The sequence below is a fragment of the Lonchura striata genome, chromosome 5 (assembly GCF_046129695.1).
Source record: "Lonchura striata isolate bLonStr1 chromosome 5, bLonStr1.mat, whole genome shotgun sequence".
Lineage (NCBI taxonomy): Eukaryota > Metazoa > Chordata > Aves > Passeriformes > Estrildidae > Lonchura > Lonchura striata.
In genome coordinates, this window is record NC_134607.1 from 13,483,962 (window position 1) to 13,504,741 (window position 20,780).

A 20,780-nucleotide genomic window follows, 5' to 3' on the forward strand; every position below is an offset into this window, starting at 1 on the left:
GTGCAACTGAACAGCAAATAACAAGTTGTGCCTTTTACAACCATTTTGATATAAAAAGGCCTTTTAACATTCCCTTTAGTGTATTTTAAATCAATTTGTGTGTGCGATGTTAGCTCTTTGTTTTCATTCTTGCCGCTGGAGGCCTTCAGCACAACCCGAAGAGTTTAGGGTTAGAATATGTGGGTTTTCTGTGCAATAAGGTATTACACCCGGAAGTGATCTCACTCCTCAGCATTGCAAAGATCTGACCAATGTCCCTCAGCATGAAAGGGAAAAGAAACCATCTGGTGTTTCTTCTTCAGGACTTTGTTCTACAGCTCACATTCAATGACCTTTTGTTACAAAATAGATGTGATCCATATACCCAGTGCACTATAAAATGGACTGAGGCCAATTCTCTGCACAAGACAATTCACAGTAAACTTTCTTTTTTCCCCTCTTCCTGAACTCCAGCTTCCAGTGGCCCCTCAAATGCAGACTGTGTAAACTACCTTTGCCAGTCTGACTCGAGCAGCAGGCCCTGCACCAGCAAACGGGAAGGAATTCTGTTCATTAGCCATCCTGCTGGTAAAGGCAACACTCTGGGATGCTGGAATGGCAGGTGCCTTTGCTAAACTTGCTAAACACGCACAGTTGTGAAGTAGCACTGCAGCTGCCTGTCTGTCTGCTTGGTTTCACGAGTATTTGGATTTAATTTGTAATGCCTTAGCATAAAACACTAGGTGGAATAAAGGGAGAACACTTTGGGTGGAAAACATGGGTTTCCACAGTTAGCAACCAGCACTGCTCAGTGTCCCCATGGACACTCCTACCCATTGTCCCTCAGCATGGGACATTCTCCCAAGTCAGAGGTGAATTCAAATCATAGATCTTGGCTTATAGGAGACCTCTCTGAAGGAGGCAGAGAGCCAAGAGCAAGAAACCATGCAAACTTCTGTGTTGGGGCAAAGGACTGAAGGATGTTCAGCCCTGTTGGGGTGCCTCGCACCGGCAGTGTCAGTTCCAGCTGGAAGAGTCAGGCTGTACAAATGTGCTTGGGAATGGACACGTTCTCAAAGATGTCAGAAAGCAGCCTTGGTACTTCTTTAACACAAAAAGAACACAGCATCCCAAGTAAGGAAACCCTCTGGACACATCATGTGAAGGATGGGACACATCCCCAGTGCACAGTGCTGTTTCAGCTCTGCAGGATAGGTTAAGGACACAGTTTGCCCAGGGAGTCTGTCCCACAGGGAGTGGGGCTGAGCTGCTCAGTGCACATCCTGCTCACTGGTTATTGTGTGGTTACACTCAGGACCCTCCTGGCTGAAAAACAGCAGATTCACTAGCTGGGCCAAAAGGAGCTTCTTCCAACAGATGCAGCAGGAAATGTGCTATTTTTGTTTTCGTGGAAATCCCTTGAACTGTATCAGGACTGTGAGTATCTCCTCTTTCAGTGAGGAAGAGTCATATGGGATATTTCTGCCTCACAGTTTTGGCTTTCTTATTATAAAAATGTAAAATTTAAATAAATATAGGTTTGTTAGTCCAAAAGAGAGAATGTGGGATGTGGAAGAAAAGGATGCTAAGAACACAAATAGATTCTTAAAATCCATTGAGTGCACAGGATTTTCTCATACAGGAAAACTCCTAGGGCAGGATGCATCCATGGGTACATAAAGGCTGCCCTTGCTGTGAAGCAGGGACCAATCTGCAGTAGTGTCTTTCTCTAACAGAGTTAAAACACTCCCTCCACAATCAAATATGTGTAACAATCAAATTATTATTAAGAACACTAATAAATAGCCACAGGTAACAACGTCCAGTAATTTTGAAGTGGAAGTTGTAGGATGCAGCAGGCACACACACCATCACTCGTCCATTTTTTTCCTAAAAGATACAAAAATGAATCTTCTTTCAAGTATTAAAAAAATAAGTTAATTGACATAAAAGGGTCAAAGTGACTGAGGGCCCAGGCAGGTCTTAAGCTTTGTTTCCAATGTGCAAAAACAAAATACAAAGGAAGAAAAAATAAAAACACTGAAAAGTCTTAATGGTGGTTCGATCACTTAAGGGCTTCTCCCTTTTAGGGGGCTTTATAACCAGGGAATGCTGCCTGGGAACACCCCCGCCCCAGCACACACTTACCACTGTCCCACAGCAGTATTTTCCAGTGTCAAAACAGTCACAATAAAAACTGAACAAGGAAGTCCACCAGCCTCTGAGCTGTGGCCATGAAGACTAAGGCCAGCAGTAGCTGCCTCTCCAGTGTGTAGCAAAGCAGATAGGCATCTTCTCTCTCTCTTCCGCTCCCCCTTTGTTCCCCACAAGAAGATTTAGGAGGCTAAGGTAGGGAAAGAGTCCACTGATGCCCACTTCTCTCCAAAAAGCAAGAGGCAGAGAGTTCCATCACGCATAGCAGTGTCTTCTCTGTCTTGTATTTCTTCATATCCATGCATAAGGATCAACTGCAGGTTTCTTTGGTGGGGAGGAAGACTAAAGCAAAGAAGGTGTTGCCCTGGGCTTCTGGAGCTCTCTTGGATAGCTGGCTCCACTGCTACAGGCTGCTGTGGTTTTTCAGGAAAGGTTGCCATTTCCCTCCCTTTTATTAGAACTGGTGTAGTAAAAATGGGAAAGGAATGGACTGCCTTAAATCCAGTGTAGTTAAGGGTACTTCTTCCCTTAACCTCCTTCCCCACACATGGATTATTCCCCCCTCCCTCCTACCACACACAAAATATGGTCCATTATACAGGACCTCAAGGAGACTCCACAGTCTCAACTCACTTCTTCAACTTTGCTTGCAGATATGTAAAACTTAAGCTTCTGGAACCGACACACTTATCAAAAGACTTCTGAGTGCTTCAAACCAAATCCCTGCATGCTGTTGGACCCTTCAGAGGTTTCCCCTTCAACATCTTCCTATCCATGTAATTCTGGCAAACTCAGGGTAGGCCAACTGGACAACACAGACCAGCAGAGATAAATATGTTAAGCTCAGGACCAGTTCAAGCTAAAACCTTTGGAAAGCATGACTGCCTCCAGGTCCTTGTCTTCTTCTTTTTCTCTAAGCCGCTGCTCCTCAAGGAGAGCCACAAGGGAATCTCTCTGCTCCACTACTTCAAGCATTTCGTTCAGGATCCTCTTCTCCTCCGAGAGCTCCTCATCTGTCTTCAGATGATCTACAGAAATATCAAGAACTATCAGCATAAACAAGGCTAGGAATACACACACACAATCCATGAAATATTCCCTTTTGCTCTCACCTTCTACTGCCATCCTCTCACGGAGTTCCTGCTGCAGTCGACTCTGCCTGTCTTCCAGTTCTAGCTCCCGAGCACTAAAAGGAAAAGAGCAGAAGCCCAAGTCCCAGATGTAATAAAATACTGCTTACATTGCTTCATATTCATTCTCAGTTTCTGCTCCCTCTCTAGATATCTGCTGTGCATTTTACCAATCTCATCTGGAGCAACTCTTCAATAACTTAAGACAAATAACTGTATTTTTAAAAGATTTAATTGCACTTTTAGCATTGCACGTTCTTTGCCTTCAGCTAGGAAGTGCAATGATGAAAGTGGAGCAAACTAAATATAGAGCAGAGTCAAAGAGCAAATAAATCTGCAATGCCTCTACATATCCCCTGCTACTTCGGAGTCTAAAAACCAAAGTTACTTATTAACAAATTACTTATTACTTAAGGACATTGTCAGACTATTGCAAACACCACCTTGGGAATTTTCTGCCACTAAGGCCATCAGCTTCCACATTGGTGAGGTGAGCTGACACACCTCAAAATGAATTTTGGTGAATTTGCACAGTGGGAACAGAAAAATCCCACATTTTCATGAACAGGAAAACACCCTTACCATCTGAGCCCACATGAGAGGCATTGGGGTCTCCCTTATAGGCAGAAAGGAGGGCCACATGGCAAGGTGGCTGAATGAAATGCTTTTGTCTATGCTTAGAAGACAACTTTACCAAAACCAAAAAGGAGTCCCACATTATTTCTGCATAGCTCAAAAACACCTGCACAAACAGGATGTGTTTTATACAAGAACAGCATTAGAAGGGCTCACAAAACTGTACTTCTTTATGTTCACAAATAATTTGAACTTTCATCCCTTACCACTATTATTCTTTCGTCTACCACTCCTCTGAAATGTACTTGGGGTTCCTATCTCAGCCTAAGAGGCTTCTGGCATAACAGGGAAGACGATACTGACAGATCTTCTACTGCTATTTATGACAAAATCTCCATTTTTTCTACATTCACTCACAATATCATCAGTTCAGACTCATAGCGAACCAAGGCATTCTTCTCCTGCACCAGCTTGAACCACTCCTGCATCAGCTTGGGGTCATCCTTCTTACCCATGCCTGCCAAGAAAGAAAGCTGGTAAATTTTCACGTAATGCCCTGCAATCCTTACAAGCCCAAACTGCAAAAACAACAACGGGGCAAAATGTGCAAAGAAAGCCGAGCAAGATGCTGCCAGAGCACTCCCAAGCCGGGTCCGTTCAGTTTGCCTGCAGCACTCAGTTGAGTGGAAGTCACCTACAAAAGAATTCTCTTCCCTTTGGAGCCTACTTTTTTTTTTCCCCTGATATTCTTGTGATTACTTGTTTCTTCCTCACTCTCACTGTAGAAAGCCCCAATTTCTATGAGTATTTAACTTTTACTTTCATTAGAAGAATTTTATAGATGCTCATGCCAGCTACTTAAAACATATGCTCATCAGAAAAGGATTCAATTGCTACTCCATGTTTTACCTTTGTTTTCTTCAATTGCATGTCCTCAAGCTTTTCTTTTACTAGCCAAAAGTAACATCTTCTCTCTTCTTTTTCCAACAGTTAAGTAAATCTTTTCTGACTGCTCCTCCTAGTCACACAAATCTATTAATCCTGAAGATCCCCCAGCACAGTTAACACAGAAACTAATTCTACTGTACTGCATACCAGCACTAGAAAGAAAAGGAACCCCCAGACACATTTGCTAATATGAAAGAAGAATAAAGAAAACTTGGGCCTTGACCACCTAGTACAGAACTCTTTGCTTGTCCTTTAATTTTAGAACAAACTCCTAAACTAACTCAATAGTCCACTGATGAGACTTGCGCCTCTAGGAAGTCATGTGGAATAAATGCAGAATGCTGTTCCCAAAGCCTTCTGTTGATATTTAGCAAACACAAGAACTTACCAAGGAGGCTCCTCCTGGCAAGCTTTTGGTCTGGGCCACTTATTCCACACTGAACCACCTGCATCTGAATGCTGTGATTTACATCAGACCCCAGTGGCAATATTCCTGCCCGTGGGAGTGGAAGCAGGAGCAAGGCCTCAAATCAAGCTCACCAGCACTTCTGGATTGCTGCCTCCCATCAGATTGCACTGCAGATGACCTAGGCATCCCAAGGTAACTAAGATCCCTGTCTCTGCTTATTGTTATGGATATGTACTCTACATCAAGAACAAAAGCTCTCAAACAGTCCATCTAATGCTAAAATAATCGAGCAGTAAGCTTACTATTCAAACTCTGTGACACAGACACATCACAAATACCACATTAATGGCTACTTAATTCAGACCATACCCTGCCTCATCCTCAGTACGTCAAGAGAAGCACTGCCCTGCAGTTACACAAGGGAGAGCCTAAAACTCCTAGTAAGCTGCAGCTTGGGCTGCCTTTCACCTGCCTTTGGAAGCGTGTCATACCAGCCCCTCGGGGAATACCAGGCTGGGTTGTACCACCCCAAGAGCCCCTGGCTCTGTGGACTTTATACCAGTGTGTTGCTCAGTTCCAAGCATTCCTTTCTGAGCATCTCTGCACAATATGCCCATGTGGCGACAGGAGAGGGAGACTGTACATGCAGATGTCCAGCGCTGTGGTGCCATGAAAACACTGGGAAGTCTCCCCTTCCTTTCCAATGCCAGGATGTATAGAAAACAAATGCCTCTAAGAAAAAGCCAAAAACACAGTGCTACTGACCTATGAAATATGTAAGTATTTTTAAACAGCCAATGAGTAGAGGAATAATGGGAGGACTGGAAAGGGAGCACTGACAACTGATGTGAAGGAGCACTATGGAAAGCAGGTAAGTGGTTAGCAAAATTACACCATGAACACACATAAAACAACCCCTTCCCCATGCCTTGGCAATGGAAACTCTACAGCAAACTCCATTTTGTATAGTTAAAGAATGCACTCGGCAAGACAGATGAGGGGAATCTAGTCTAACTTAAGGTCTGATGGTTTTTAAAATTCATGGGTGTTTTTCAAATCAGTCCTTATAAAGACACAGTATTCCTTTAATCCCTAGATGCTAATTAAAAGGCTGTATTTAAGGAAACAGATTGTCACCCTTACCCCACCTTCCGAACATCTTTCAGGAGGAATAGAGTAATTGAAGCCACCAAATGAAAATAGAAACTTTTGAGTGTGACACTTCTGGTCTCACAGCTGCTGCCCATTGTCCCTCCCAGTCACTGCACCTTCTCTTGCACAGCTGGGACTAGCAAAAGGGATACTGTACCTTTAACAGTTTGCCACAGGCTCAGAGAAGCTGGTTACCAGGTAGCTACACACAAGGCTGGTTTGGGGACACAGCAAGAAAAGGGCTGGGGGCCTTGTGGTCACTAGCTGACTAGCGCTGCTATGACAACCCAGCTGTGGGCAGGGAGGACACAGGGTGTGTGAGGTTACGTTACCTTCATGGGCACAGCAAGGGCAGAAGGAGAGAGGTCTACGACGTGGTGTCCCGGCATTGGGCTCAACTTCAATAGGACCCAACGAGGAAGAGGAAGAGGCAGGAGAGGAAGAGGAAGTTGGAAGTGGAACGGAAGAGGAGGAAAGGGGTGAAATAAAAGACAAGCAAAGGACAAAAAGCATAAGAGTGAGAAAGAAAGGAAACACAAGAAGAAAAAGAAAAGAAAAAATACAAGAAATGGAGAAGCAGAAACAAGGGATACAGTCTACAGATGAATAATGTCCCTAATAAGCACAGATAACAGGTAAGAGGTAGACTGAGGTACTGGTGAACTCTTAGTGAGCTGTACAAATACCAGGCAGGAGGTTACTGTTACTGCACTTTTCCTAATGTACAGTTTTCAGGTGCAAGGTCTTTAACCAAAAGGTTTGTGACCCAGATGTCAGGACGAGTAGAGGCATGTATTTAACTTGTATTTAACTTCTGCTGATAAATGTCAGATTTCAAGCAGGATTACAGTAAGTCTTGCCTGCATGCATAAGACACCAGCTGTAAGCAGCCACCCTACCTTAAGCTCTGTCAGGACCATGCTCTTATCACCGTGGCAGCATCCACTGATGGTAAAAGTGTCCTTTGTAATGGAATAGAATGTCTTCAGACAGGGAACACCACAGGGAGAATGTGATTACCATGGAACCAACCTGCCAGTATCTGCTGTGTCAAGTATGGCGAGTACACACGTACCCACCCGATTGTTGTGCTTCAGAGAGAAAGGCTTTTACATGGATAAAGTGATTCGTATCAGGGGCTGTGGGGGCAGCCACTGACTGAGGACTCTGCAGAGTTAAGCCAGTAAATTTAAAGCTCTCCCTTGGTGTTCTCATTCCACAAAGCATTTTAAAGCTTACAAGTCCTGTTAGTAACAGTGACTTACTGAATTTATACTGAATCTTTATAATCTTTTCCATCAGCCAGTGAAGGATAAGCATTTCTCATCTCTCAAAAGGTTCAGCTTCTTTAACACCAAGAATTTGCTTTTCAGAGATACTTAGCATTATAGAGATAAACAGCAGGCAGTAACCAATATCACTAATAGTTACAGGAGAACACACACCAGGGAGATGATGAACTCTGAAACATCAGAGCTACCAGAAAGGAACACTTACTGGGCTCAGGGCACAACTGCATTTTTAAAGAGGAGGCATTTCTGTGTTGGGAAGAGGCATAAACTCCACAACAACAGTATGGTAAGAATAACAGTCATTTTGGAGAAGTCAGCAGAGTTTGATGTTTGTGGTTCACAGAAAGCTCTACAAAATTAGAGTACCAGTGAGCTGGGAAGGCTTTAGAAGGGACCATCACAGAACTAGACCAACACATGGATGACACACTGGAGCAAGAGGGAGAGCACACCAGCTTCATTCAAAGCCTGTGACTGAGCAGCACGGCTCTCTCAGAAGAAGAAACCTCTGTACTGGAAGCAGGAAGGGGCAACATCAGGAGAGGTGCCACAGCTGGCCATAGGACAGTTACAAATAAAGCATCGCACCAACAACAGTTGAGAAAGTACCAGAACATTAATTACACTGTTCTGAATTTTTTAACTTCTTCATTTAAAATACAAAAATACTAAGGCTTTTTTCCTACAACTGCCATTTCACAGATCAGGTTACAAAAGCAAAAACAAACAGAAAAAACCCCAAGCCACAAAGGTATGGTGTAAAACATGCTTCCACACAAAGCAGAGCATTTAGTGCATGATACTTGTTAAGCATTTTTTATTTCCCATCCTATCTAATTCAAAATTACAACTTTAAACTAAAAGCTTTAATACTCTAACTTGGTCTAACCACTGTTTTGAGGGTGCTCAGGGAGATGGAGATTTAACTGTATGGAAAAATCCACTTCTCTCAGGGCTTGAGATTTCATTCAGAACTGGGTGCTGGGGGGATTTGATACATTTCAAGCCATGGACATAGAGACTTGGTAAGGAACTTCCAGTTTTCTGTATTTAAGCTGAAAAGAAATACCCACTATGTGAAAATGTCATTCATCTCATTGTGAAATGGCCACACACTGCTAGCTTTTGCCATCAGTAAACAAGTGGTGTGATACTAGGAGAGGATCCCATCTTTGTTCTCCAGTAAAAAGCCCCAGGGATCACACAGCACCTGACTAACATGGAGTTCACTCCCCACAACTGTACTTTCCTCCCCTGCTCTTAGTTATCTTCCCACTCTTGTCTAAAGAAAATTTGTCCTTGAATCAAGTTACAAAGTCCATGGTATCTACACTAGTCCTGCTACTAGAAAAGTCAACATGTTTTTTCAGTAAGATAATAAACATAACCTTTGCAATTAAGATCCTTTCCAGCTACTCTAGATGTAAATTACAGTTAATTACATTGGTGAATACAGGTTATGATCATTGCAATTACTTTGGAAACAATTTCTGTCCGAAGTAGGATGATTAGCAAGGCTTTAGAAAGTCTTCCTTATGTATTGGAGGTTTTTAACAGCAAGAACAAAGTGCAACCTGAAAACTTACTTCCCATGGTTCTCTGAAGCTTATTTTATGGTTTCTTGCACCAAAAGCCATTAATAATCCAACAATAAATAGTATTACTATTAATAATATTATTGCATTGTTTAGAGAAGAGAAATCACCACCTTCCAGTCTCATTAAATTTTAAATAGGATCATCACTGCAAGACAATTTTTCTGGATGTGGAGCCAGGACCAGATAGGGAAAACCCCATTTGTTGTGCAAATTAAAAAAACCTCAACAAACCTAACCTCCCTTTCTGTTTAAGTCTTCTTCACCACTAAAAACATACTGACACAGGTATTCACCCACAACATGGAAAGAGTTCTGGCAGCAGCAACACCTGCTGAAGCAGTTTGTTTGGAAGGAGCTGAGGGGCAAGACAAGAACCATTTCTGTGACCATTCCCTTCTTAGGTTCCTCCTGTGCTGCCAGCAAACAAGGTGTGGGTATAGCCTCTGGACAGAAAATTACCCTTTTTTTCACCAGGAAGATAAAGCTGTCAACAGACTATGTTAGTCACGAGTTGTTCCCTTTCAGTGCCAAACACCAACTCTTCTTTTATGTCAAGCCTTGTAAAGCAGTCCCAGCTGCTGTAAGCCAGAGCATGGTTTGGAGGCAGGAGCTGCAGTTTATTAAGAAAAGGAGTTCCTGAGCACAGTAAACAGTCTTGAGAGGCAGAAGCTCTGCCTTGCACACCAGACACATCCCATCAATAAAGTGATTGGAATTACTTTGCTTCTGTGCAAAAAAGCCACAAGAATGACCTTGTTTGTCACAGTACTTGTGAGAGATTGCAGACTTAGCTACAGTGGTGGGAACCAAGAGCCAGGTCAAGAATAAATACCATAGCTGCAATGTCTCTTCAAAACAAGGACCAGAAATTGTATAGCCACTATGTTCATTTTCACTGCACATTGTTCTTTGTTACAGAAGCTACACTGGGCTCTTGCATTCTTTTCTAACATTTATTTACCTGTTGATTAAAGAGCAATTCTTCAGACCAGTTTTGTCCTTTTCCTCTCTACCTCCAGAACACTTCTTCACAATCAGAAGCCCAGTGGTCAAAATGATCAATCAGGATGAAGAAAGCACCACACAGAGTTTGAGGTGGCACATTGATAGCAAGGATTTTGACAGATGTTCCACAAGCACATCACAGTTTATTAAATCTGGGTCAAACTCAATATCCTCTAAAGTACAATCACTAGAAGAAACCTGGGGAAAACTCACAGAGAACCAGATTGTCATGCACACTGAACCACTTTTATTTGTCCAGTAGAAGTGGGTGGGGAAAATGCAGGGAAGGGAAGGAAAAAAAAAGGGGAAAGCAATGGTTGGAGCAGAACACACACACATATGACTCCAGAGAAGTCTTTTGCTTTACTAGACCTCGAGGCACTTCAGAATGCACTCAGAATGAATACAGTCCTGCACTGACCCTGTCTCCCAAGACTGTTGTTTTTGTGTGCAGAAAGAAGCAGGTAAATGGCAATTGCCTAACAAGTACTGGTACTTAACAAGTTCTGCTTATCAAGTGCTCTTTCCTGCTCAAAATTTAAAGCAAAGAAAACAAGTTACCAATTCACTTCAGTGTCAAAAACGGCTGCAGACTGCAAAAACAATGTTTATCTTACAACTCCATTCCCCTTCCAGAAGAGCTGTTTGCCAATCATAAGAAATAGGACTGATCCCACTTGAATATATCAGACTCCAGCCTAGCAGAGTTAGACCTGCAAGACTTTAAAGGACATAGTAAGCTCAAATCTTTTAAGTAAGTTTTTAAAAAAAAGGTGAATTTGTTGAAGAGTGTGCTTTAAATAGAGTACAAAGATTTTTTAAAAACCCAAACAATTGCACTTTCCCTGCCCTGTTTACCTGATGTTCATAAAGCTCTTGTTAAGAAGGGAGAATATGTGCCTGAAATCAACACTATCAAATCTACCAGTTCTCTTCCCTACATCTTCTTGCCTCTCTTGGCATATGCTAGCCAAGAAAAAAGCAAGATAGGAGTGTGTGGCTGTTTATTTAATGATTCCCTGCTGGGTGCAAGGAAAAGGAAACTGCTCACTTGAAGGCAGAGGAAACCACGGAGGTACTTTCCAGAGGCAAACAAGGACTTACTGGGTTTAGGGGGAATTGAGGCTGGGACTAAGGAAGCAAGGCGACTAACGGAGAACAGACTAAAGTGAGGGAAAAAAGGGTAAGGGATGAAAGGAGAAGGCAGATTTGAGAAGGCAGAACCTAAAATTTACAGACAAATAATGCTGAGCAGAAGAGGGAGCAGAGCCCAAAAATCTTGGAAGAAATCCAAAGGCTGGGATTCAGACTGTGGAGACTGTGTCAGTGGGAAGATGAGACTGGGAGTAGCTAGTGGAGAGAAATAGGATGGCTGAAGGGTGGAATGCTAGGATTTCTTTGTCAAGAAGGCAGGATTAAAATTAAATGTCTGAGAATAAAAACGGAAGTGGGGTAAATAGCTCTGGATGAAATAAGACAGGATCAGGACAAGGACTGTCTCAAAAGAGGGAACAAAAGGACAAAGAATATATATCCACCAGACCAATGCATCCTTCCACTGTCTGGCTCAGAATCCATATTTTCAAGTCTCACTATTCCACAGCTGCCAACAAACATCTATAAAATCCACTGACTGTGTCCCATTTCCTCTCCATAAGGATCTACCCAGAAGATGACAACCTAGTGTTGCTACCAGTTATTCCATAAGGACATGAGACAGCTCTCTGTGGTGGATCTGAAGGTTATAAATCTGTTGATATATCAATACAATATAAAGTCTTAATTTCAGTTGACTTTGCAATCTTTGTAATGTTCTTTTAACCACACCACACATACAATATACACACAGGAATAATTACTCAGAATTGAAATGTGACCATCTGTAGCATGAAATGAAACATCTGCGTTACAGCAACGGTACAAAACATTTCAGAACAGGAAGAGAGGATTATGACATCTGAGCAGAGCAACAGAACTAGTTAAGATAGCAATGTGTAATCCTACACACTGGAAGTTGACCAGGATGTCAGAAGTTACCACTCCCCTTGCAGAAGTTGTTGTGCAATCTGTAACAACTAAATATTACCAGTTTACAGATAACTTTCCAAAGTGCTTTGCAATTTTTGTTAATATTCTATATTTTTGTTAATATTCTATTGACTAGAGCCATGCCCATGCCTCAGAGACATGGGTTATCGATAATTAACTGTGCAACATCCAAGCTGCCTGCAGGGCTCAGCAGGACCTCCAGGGATTTTAATGGCTCTCTAGCCAGATGCAGCGTCCTGCACAGACATGTTAATCTCAAAGCTGAGCTCTGTATCTGCCACTTTCTGACAAGTATCACCAGAGCAATGTATCCCTCCTGGCAAAAGTGTTCTGGCAGCCCCAAAAGCAAAAATAAAGCAAATTACACAGAGGCAACAAAATAATACTACAAAGGCATATACTCCAGGCTATACTGGCTCATTGCATTTAAAGGGATACTGCCCAATATAGTTTCTTTAAAATTTGCTTTGAAAACAGTGTTTTTGAGATGAGCAGAAATTTGATAGAGTTTTAAGATGTATCAACCATTTTTAAAATAACCATGAATATTGCCTGTGACTGTTGAAAGCCCAAGTGACTGAGTCATCATATAAATAGAAGCAGCCTGTTCAAAAATGACCACTCTGAGATGACTGAGCTCAGAGAAACGGAAAAGCAAACACACAAAGAGATAAACAGTAAATTCCATTTCCAATTAAGATTTTCCGCAGCATAATGATTTTTTTTTAAGTGACAGTGTCCCTTTAAATGAAGATTATTTTGCTTTTCTTAAAGCCACTATTAGTGATTTTGATGGGATTGCTGTCTCTAAAGAGGCATTAGGAGCAGAGGCAAGAGGAGGGAGAGGTGTAGTGGAAATAGCATTAAGTAGGGATAAGGGTTTGTTAAAGTGTGATTTAGCATCAACCCTTTTACAGCTCCTACTCTATGCATGTTATGAGCATGGGCCAGCCCTGGTGGATAAAACAGGAAGAGGATTTCAGAGTCTCTCTGCAGGAGATAGCCCAGGAAAGAATGCCAGAGGGACTGAACAGTGAATGAAGCACAGGGCTAGCAGAGGACTGTCACATCAAAATTAGCACAGGGTTAGATCTAAGGAGGAGTCTTCCATTCTGAAACTCGCACTTGGGTGGATATTCTGAACTCAGGTGGATGTTCTTCAATAAAAGTCTATTGTGCCACAAGTGATTCACAACAGATAGGTACAGGTAAATACTATGTGGAACAGCCTCCCTGGAGCAGGAGATCAAATGGCTGTTAAAAACCTGGACAAGATTATATTTGAAGGATTAAATACAGAACACAATGAAATCAAGGAAGATTTCCAGAGATGTGTCTTGGATCAGGCCTAGAGTGTGTGGACCTTTCCAATTGCAGAGTTGGTTTGCGATGCAGCCCCTCAAAAAAACATAGCTTAGATCAAGCAACTTTCTACTCTGGAAGATAAACTAAATGAGACTCTCAGATAACAAGGCAACTGAGCAGAGTTTGCTTTCTATTGAATCTGCTGACAGACAGATGTGTTCATGAGAATAGATTTTGAGTGGTTAAACTAGCAAAGGAAATTTTAATTTTCTGGATAGGCAAAGGTTAATCAAATGTCATTTGCAAACCCAAAAGTTTATCACCTACTAAGGAACTCAGGAAACAACATTAATTAAAGCAAGGGCAAAACCATGGTATAGTGATGACCAGATTCTTAAGTGAAAATGAGAACACTGTAATGTGTGTTTAGCACTAAATGGGGTATTAAAGCAATAGCATAGCAAGAAGCTTAATAGCTCTGTAATGAAGCAAACTGGATTCCAGCAAAAAATTACTGGAACAGCAGATTCTTTTCTAACCTTACAGTTAAGACAAAACAAGAAAGAATACATACGTGCCATCTGCAAGTGTTTTCAAAGTCCCTTGAGGGAGCATTTTCATTTTGTTAGATCAACAACACACTCTGGCTTTTTTTAGAAGGAAAAAAGCCTCACAAGGGCAAGACGGAGGCAACAGCATGACTAATCCTTGCAAGTGTGTTTGCTCTGCTGTCCTAAAGTCTTAAAACACTTTCCTAAAGAAAACTTCAGTGATAGAGCTGGACAAAGGAGAAGCAAAAAACCAGAACAACCTTCCACTGCTAGCAGGGAAGGCAGCTGGAGTGAAAACCGTAAGCAAATTTATAAATATCAGGACTGGGAAAAAGAGAAGAGGGAGCCTTACACATGTTTTGTGGAACATGCCAGGATCTCCTGTTCCTGAGCTGGAAAAGGGGTTCTGCTATCATCAGTCATGTGCAAGGGCTGTTTCTTCTTGTTTGTGAGGCAAGGATGGGAGAAGTAGGTGAAGGGAGGGTGGGGAGAGGTGTCAGCAGGGTTAGTGTCAGCAGGAGGTTCAGCCATACATACCACCCAGATGCAAGTCGATGAGGTCACTGTAATAAGACTCTCCCCAATAGTCTACAACAAGGAATTGGTGAAGACAGAGTTATTGAGTCAGACACCCACCCTAGCCCCATACAATCAAAGCAATATATGAGAAAGACACAGAAACAAGAGACAGGCAGCTACACATGTGGGCGCACACACACATATATAAATACAAACACTATATATCTCTTTTTCTCTATATATATGTACACACAAATACATCACAAACATATATATTGGGAAGAGGAAGAGAAAATTTCCAGCAGGCAGGCGAGGATTTCCAAGGAGAAAAATCAAGAAGCTTACAAGAGACACTTCATCTCTTTGTGTTTGCAGCAGTACCTGTCACTGATGTCTCTCCTGTTCTTGCTGAGAAAAGCAGAATTAATCCTGTTGCTTTGGAGCTGAGCAATTTGTCAGAAGGAAACAGTGTAATTTCTTAGAACAGCTGCAGGAAAGTTGTAAGGGTTGATTTCTTGGAGGTGAGTGAGTGGAGGATGGTGTATGGCACACAGGTGGGAGGCACTGACTGAGCGCCAACATGAATGGCAAACACTCAGGAGTAGGAAGATGGGATTGTGTGCTCCTGCTCATGCAGTCTCTGTGCCAGGGAAGAACTGCACAGCAGTTTTCATGACAGAGATGTGCATTTCCACAGCTGCTAGAGACAGGTGCACCACAAGTCTAGCACTGTGGAACATTTCATTGGAAGGAGACAGATGGAAGTACTGAGAGCAATATTTCTCACTGCATATGATTCATTTGATGTAAAGAGGTAGCTCTTAAACTTTTCAGTATTGATCTGACAGTCAATGTTTTCTAAGTTCTTAAAAATTACTATCAAGGTTTATGCTAGAGAGAATAAAAGAAAGGTCCTGGAAATTTCTGATTTGATACATTTTTAAGTTAATGATTGACAAAAAAAATTCGCATAGGAAATCCAAATCATTAGCATGTCCAAACAGGCGAATGCACTATAATGCAAAGTACTGTTGCATGAGTAATAGTAAATTACATTAATAAACTCATTCAAGGTGTCCCTTGGGACACCACAGAAAACGGAGAAAATTCTTCACTGAGGTCCTGCTTTACCACTGTAGTGAAATACTGTGATGCAATCCATAGGAAGGGGGTGAGGGGGGAGGAAAACAAGGGATGACAGTAGCTCAGACTACCTGTGTATGCCAGACCTCCCCTGAAACAGAGCTTACACTGCCACTTGAAATAGAGCTTAGCCTCCTAATCATTCATTCTTGCTATGAATGCGGCTGTCAAAGGCTGAGATTTTCTAAGATAATCAGAGAGAACACATTAAGGTAATTAAGTAATAATAGGTTGTGAAATTTTCTCGATCAGAAATTAAATATTAGATTGAGCATTCAGCTTCTGAAAGAATAAAAGACCAACTGTGCCATGCCTGAGGCTGTTAATTGAAAAAAAGAAGAGACAAGAAGGTAGCCAAGAAGGCACAATTATTTTGTCAGAATTAAAGTTGATGGCAACCTCCAAAATGTTTCTGAGTTTGATTAGTTGAAGAGCAAGTATCACCCTATAAATATTCCACCTTGACAAATACCAGATAAGTTGTGAAATTCCTGGGAAGAATATTGAGCTGCCTGTATCTATTGCTAAGATCAAAAGCTGTAATATCTCAGGAAAACAGCAGGCATCACTGTGAAAAACTGTGATTAACAATCTTCTCAGTATAAGTTACTTGCCAACAACATATTAAGGATGATGCAAAATGGATAGAAAGTAGAAACAAAATTATTGTAAGTAAATAATTTTTTATCTATAGAACTGGTTTTTCTTCTTACCAGTTGAACTGAAAAATACTGTTTTCTAAAAATGGAAAGTGGTCCAGATGTGAGATTTGAGGAATTAAAGTTAGTGGAAGACCTCTACAAAAGAAAAATTTGCAATTCTTTACAGACAGAAAAGATGACTAAGAAGCAATATATTAGAAGATGATAAATTAGAGAAGAAAGAAAAATTGCAATTCTTTGCAAACAAAAAAGAGGACTAAGAAGCAATATATTAGAAGATGATAAAACTACTTAGAGAAGTAGTTCAGATGGTCTTGTCTTCTTCTATAATAGAGAAGAAGATAATAATTGCAAGTTACAGGATTCTGTTTCTTCTGTCTGGATTTTTAAGTAGTAAGAAACTACTATTAACATTACCCAAAACTTCATATTTAACTGCTGATCAATAAGTGCTTTTTCTCTTTCCTGAAAATCCTGGAACCTGAAAATCCCACTCATTACAGAGCCTAATACATTGTCCTGGAACAGTTAATACTGGCTGCTGCCTATGGAAGAGCCATTATTTTGGTGCTGTACTGCAATCCTCTATTTATGTGGACAAAGTAAGTACACAGCAGACACACCTCCCAGGCTCCCCCATTTTTTCTCCTTGTACAACCTTATAAAGAGATTTCTTTTTTTAGAAGGCAACACTACTTTACACACTGCCTTGCCCTTTTTGAACTCGTTTTCATGGTTTCCTTAAGGGAGGGACTGATTAGAGACAAGAGCATGACTCCACACCTTTACACAGCAGTCCTGGCTGAATGTGGTGGTCACTGTTAGGTCACAATGCAGACAACAGAAAAATGATACTTTCCTTTTGAATAATTAGTGGATATTGCAGGCAAAAATAAACTCTATGGAATGTGATACCACAGATCTCAAAAAGAAGGAATTCAGTTATTTTTATGGCAAACATGTAAAATGCCTGGAAAAGAAGCAGCTGAGAGGAAACCTTACTGCTCTCTACAACTTCCTGAAAGGAGGCTGCAGCCAGCTGGGGGTGGTCTCTTCTCCCAAGTAACACAACAAGAGAAAATGGCCACAGGTTGTTCCAGGGGAGGTTTAGATGGGATATTAGGAAACATTTCTTCATGGAGAGGTTTGTCAAGCCCTGGAACAAGTTGCCCAGGGCAGTGGTGGAGTCCGCACCCTGGAGGTATTTAAAGGATGTGCAGATGTGGAATTAAACCACATGGTTTAATAGTGGGCTTGGCAGAACTGGGTTAGTTGTTGAACTCATGATCTTAGAGGTCTTTTCCAACCTAAATGATTCTATGGCCATGCAGGAGGACCTAGAGAGGTGAAACAGGGAATTGATTTATGATCTTGTGTTTTAGCCAACACAGATTAGAACATGCTGTTTTTTCCCACCCCAACAGAATGTGTTTCTGGCTAATCCCCTGAAATAGGGGGAAGAATTTAGGATGGTGAAGTCTTTATGTCAGAGTTAAGCTTCTGCAAAAATAACATATGACCTATTGATAGAAATATTTTGCAAGAGCATACCCTAGGAGACTTCCTGAATAAAAGAAATCCCTTTTGCAAAGCAGGACCCACAATTTCATAGTTCTTCTAGGAAATCCACAAATACACAAGCTCATCTAAGACTGCTTCCATTTGGGAGAGCTGGAACTGAGAAGCTATTTATCCAAATTCTGCAGTCTCCTATGTAAAATTGTAATTCTTACTCTTGGTCATATTCTGTCCTCTCTGAACCTGTTTTAGGCATTCTGTGATTCTTCAGTGAGAAAACTCTATAATGAATAACATTCTCTCAGCTGCTAAGACTTCCCACTTGTGCTGGCAATGTCTTACATGAAAGTCATTCAGCAGCTCAATAATCAAGATTATTTGGACTTCCAGATGAAAAGAAGCAAAATGAAAAGAACCATTAGAAACAATGGAGGTGGGTTTACTAAGTGCAGTAACTGGAAGGCCAGAGGACAGAATGGGGCTACTCAGGAACACACAGCATAAGGAAGCCCTGCAAAGACAGCCATTTGCACAAGCCTATATTTTTGATCCCACAAATGAATAAAAACAGTCTGATCATAAACATATTGAAGTCCTCAAGACTTCTCTTCACACTTGTAGTACCTAGTTGCTTTGCTGAGCACTCAATCCAGCTTCTTTGGCACACCTTATGGAGCACTAGACATCTCTAATTCTGGCTGAGAAGTCACTGGCAGGAAGTCACAACAGACTTTTTCTCTGGTGCAACCTCACTGTTCAAGCTCCATCTTCAAAGGCATAGATGTAGCTCTTCAAGCAACAAGCAAGCATCTTCCAAACATCTGTTCCACTGTTGCCATTTCTGAACTCTGACCCTTGTGATCAGGTACATAATCCTGGCCTCGTCAGGTATATACACACTGCATTTGCCTGTTGGATATTTGACTCCTTGCAAATTGAGGATTTTTTTTCCAAATCATTATACTACTATCAGTATTATCTGAACCAGGTACTCCTCCACTGATATGCTTGCCAGATCAGATGATACTCATTTAATTTAATTTCGAGTACAGACAACATTTGTTTTAACAGCTCGACATGGACACCTTTCAGTACACATGTGCATTTCTGTTCTGCACAACTTTGTCAGAAGTAGCCAGTGTGCTGGGCTGTGCAGTGAGGAAGATGTTCTGTGATGGTCCCTTGTAAGGACACTACCTTGACAATCCAACACCATAGAGAAAGCACACATCATTCCACAATTATTTCCTTGACATACAAACAGGGTTGTCTTACTGTGACAACTCTGTGTGCATGGCAGCTGCGAAACCCCTGCAATTTTCTAGCTGTAGGATCCAGCAGAAACAGCCATTAGTAGTAGCTGTAGAATTACCTCCTACACCTCAGGCAAAGGTAAATGACCTAAGTCTCTGCCAATAGGGAGTCCCAGAATTAGAAAAAACACAGGAAAAACAAGGCCTCAAAAAGATAGTAGAAGAGGAAGAAGGGATTCACATTGGGATCAGTCTCTAGGCTATAATGGTCCAATTGCCTCTAAAATCCAAACAGCTACGGATTACTGCACAAGCACTTGGTAAGAAAACATGGAAAACCAAACCAAGCTGTGATGGATACCTGCTTCTCCTCGAAGGGCCTTCTCCACAGCAACTCCTCTCTCCTCGAGTTGCCTCTGCTTCTCTTCCACTTGCTCCAACTGCCGCTGGATAATCTGTTCAGAGAAGAATGGAGCAGAACCTCACCAAAGCAATTCTCCTGCTCTGTCTGCAGCACACATACAGCACTAAGAGACTTCAGTCAGATTTGCCTTTTCAAAACCAAGGATTTGTATTCAACAACACCCTGCTTCAACCACAAGCATCACAGATTCTGGTGACAATATCCTCCCCACCCAGTTGTATCTTAACTCTTAAATTTGCAAACACTTTGATATTCATTTATTTGCCACAACTCCTGTCACCTTCCTCAACGCTGAACTGAAAGATGATGCTACTCACTCAGCTGAGCTCCTGTCTTAAGTTTTTGACGAATACTATCACTTGTAGATGCTGTTAGCAGTTTTCCTGCAGACTCTCTAGTAATTAAAGGTTAATTTGCTAACGCATCACCCACCAGCATAACCTAGCAAAGCAATGATAGGTGCAGCTGCATCAGGCATCATGTGAGTATCACTGTTCCATTCAGTGTGTGATGGTTGCTAGAAATGTGTTATGGGCATTATTTTTCTCACTGTAAAACTCTCACGATAGGTTTCAGCCATCCTTCAATTCTCTGTGGAATGACATGAAATTCGAAAGAGGGAGCAGGAGCACTCATGTAGAAAGAGAGGATGCTGTTCTGATACACTCAGAGGAATGTCAGGACCAGGGTGCTTTCACACAGAACTGCCTGTATGCCATGACAAGAGGCTTTTGAGACTACCTGAGCTCTGTGTAACCTCTTTAGCTCCTCTTGCTTGGCTTGTCTGCGGGCAGCTTTCTGTACTCGCCGCGTCAGCTTGGCGTTCAGCTCCTCTTCTGTGTAGGCCCTCTGAAGGAAGGAAAAACAGCAGCAGATCTTATTTACATGCTCAGGGATATGGGGGCAGGGATGACCATTTTCGCTTCCAAAAATCTCTGAAGGGAGGTGTTCTGTCTTTGCCATGGCTGTGTCAAAAGTCAAGCTTCTGTAGGCAAAGGTGTTCACAGTGCAGTGAGCAACAATTTCAGGAGCAAATCAGGAGTGAAGAAGCATTTAAGCCAGCTGCAAAGCTGTGATTTTATATGACATCCCACCCTTTCCTTCCACAGCTAT

At 41.8% G+C, this 20,780-nt stretch overlaps 1 protein-coding gene across 7 annotated transcripts in view; it reads right to left on the reverse strand.

Annotated features, from left to right (window-relative positions):
* Positions 1–1,742: 1,742 nt before the first annotated feature.
* The window catches only part of MICAL3 (microtubule associated monooxygenase, calponin and LIM domain containing 3), a 155,839-nt gene continuing 136,801 nt past the window's right edge, over positions 1,743–20,780 (reverse strand). For 6 of the 7 annotated variants that reach the window (XM_021551931.3, XM_077783311.1, XM_077783309.1 and 3 more), the window contains 7 exons: positions 20,409–20,516; positions 19,605–19,698; positions 14,686–14,736; positions 6,681–6,746; positions 4,257–4,356; positions 3,246–3,319; positions 1,743–3,161 (listed from right to left, as the gene is read on the reverse strand). In XM_021551931.3, coding sequence (XP_021407606.2) covers positions 2,977–3,161; positions 3,246–3,319; positions 4,257–4,356; positions 6,681–6,746; positions 14,686–14,736; positions 19,605–19,698; positions 20,409–20,516 — 678 coding nt within the window. In that variant the 3' untranslated portion in view covers positions 1,743–2,976. The remainder of the gene's footprint in view (positions 3,162–3,245; positions 3,320–4,256; positions 4,357–6,680; positions 6,747–14,685; positions 14,737–19,604; positions 19,699–20,408; positions 20,517–20,780) is intronic. The other variant, XM_021551933.3, reaches the window with a different exon arrangement.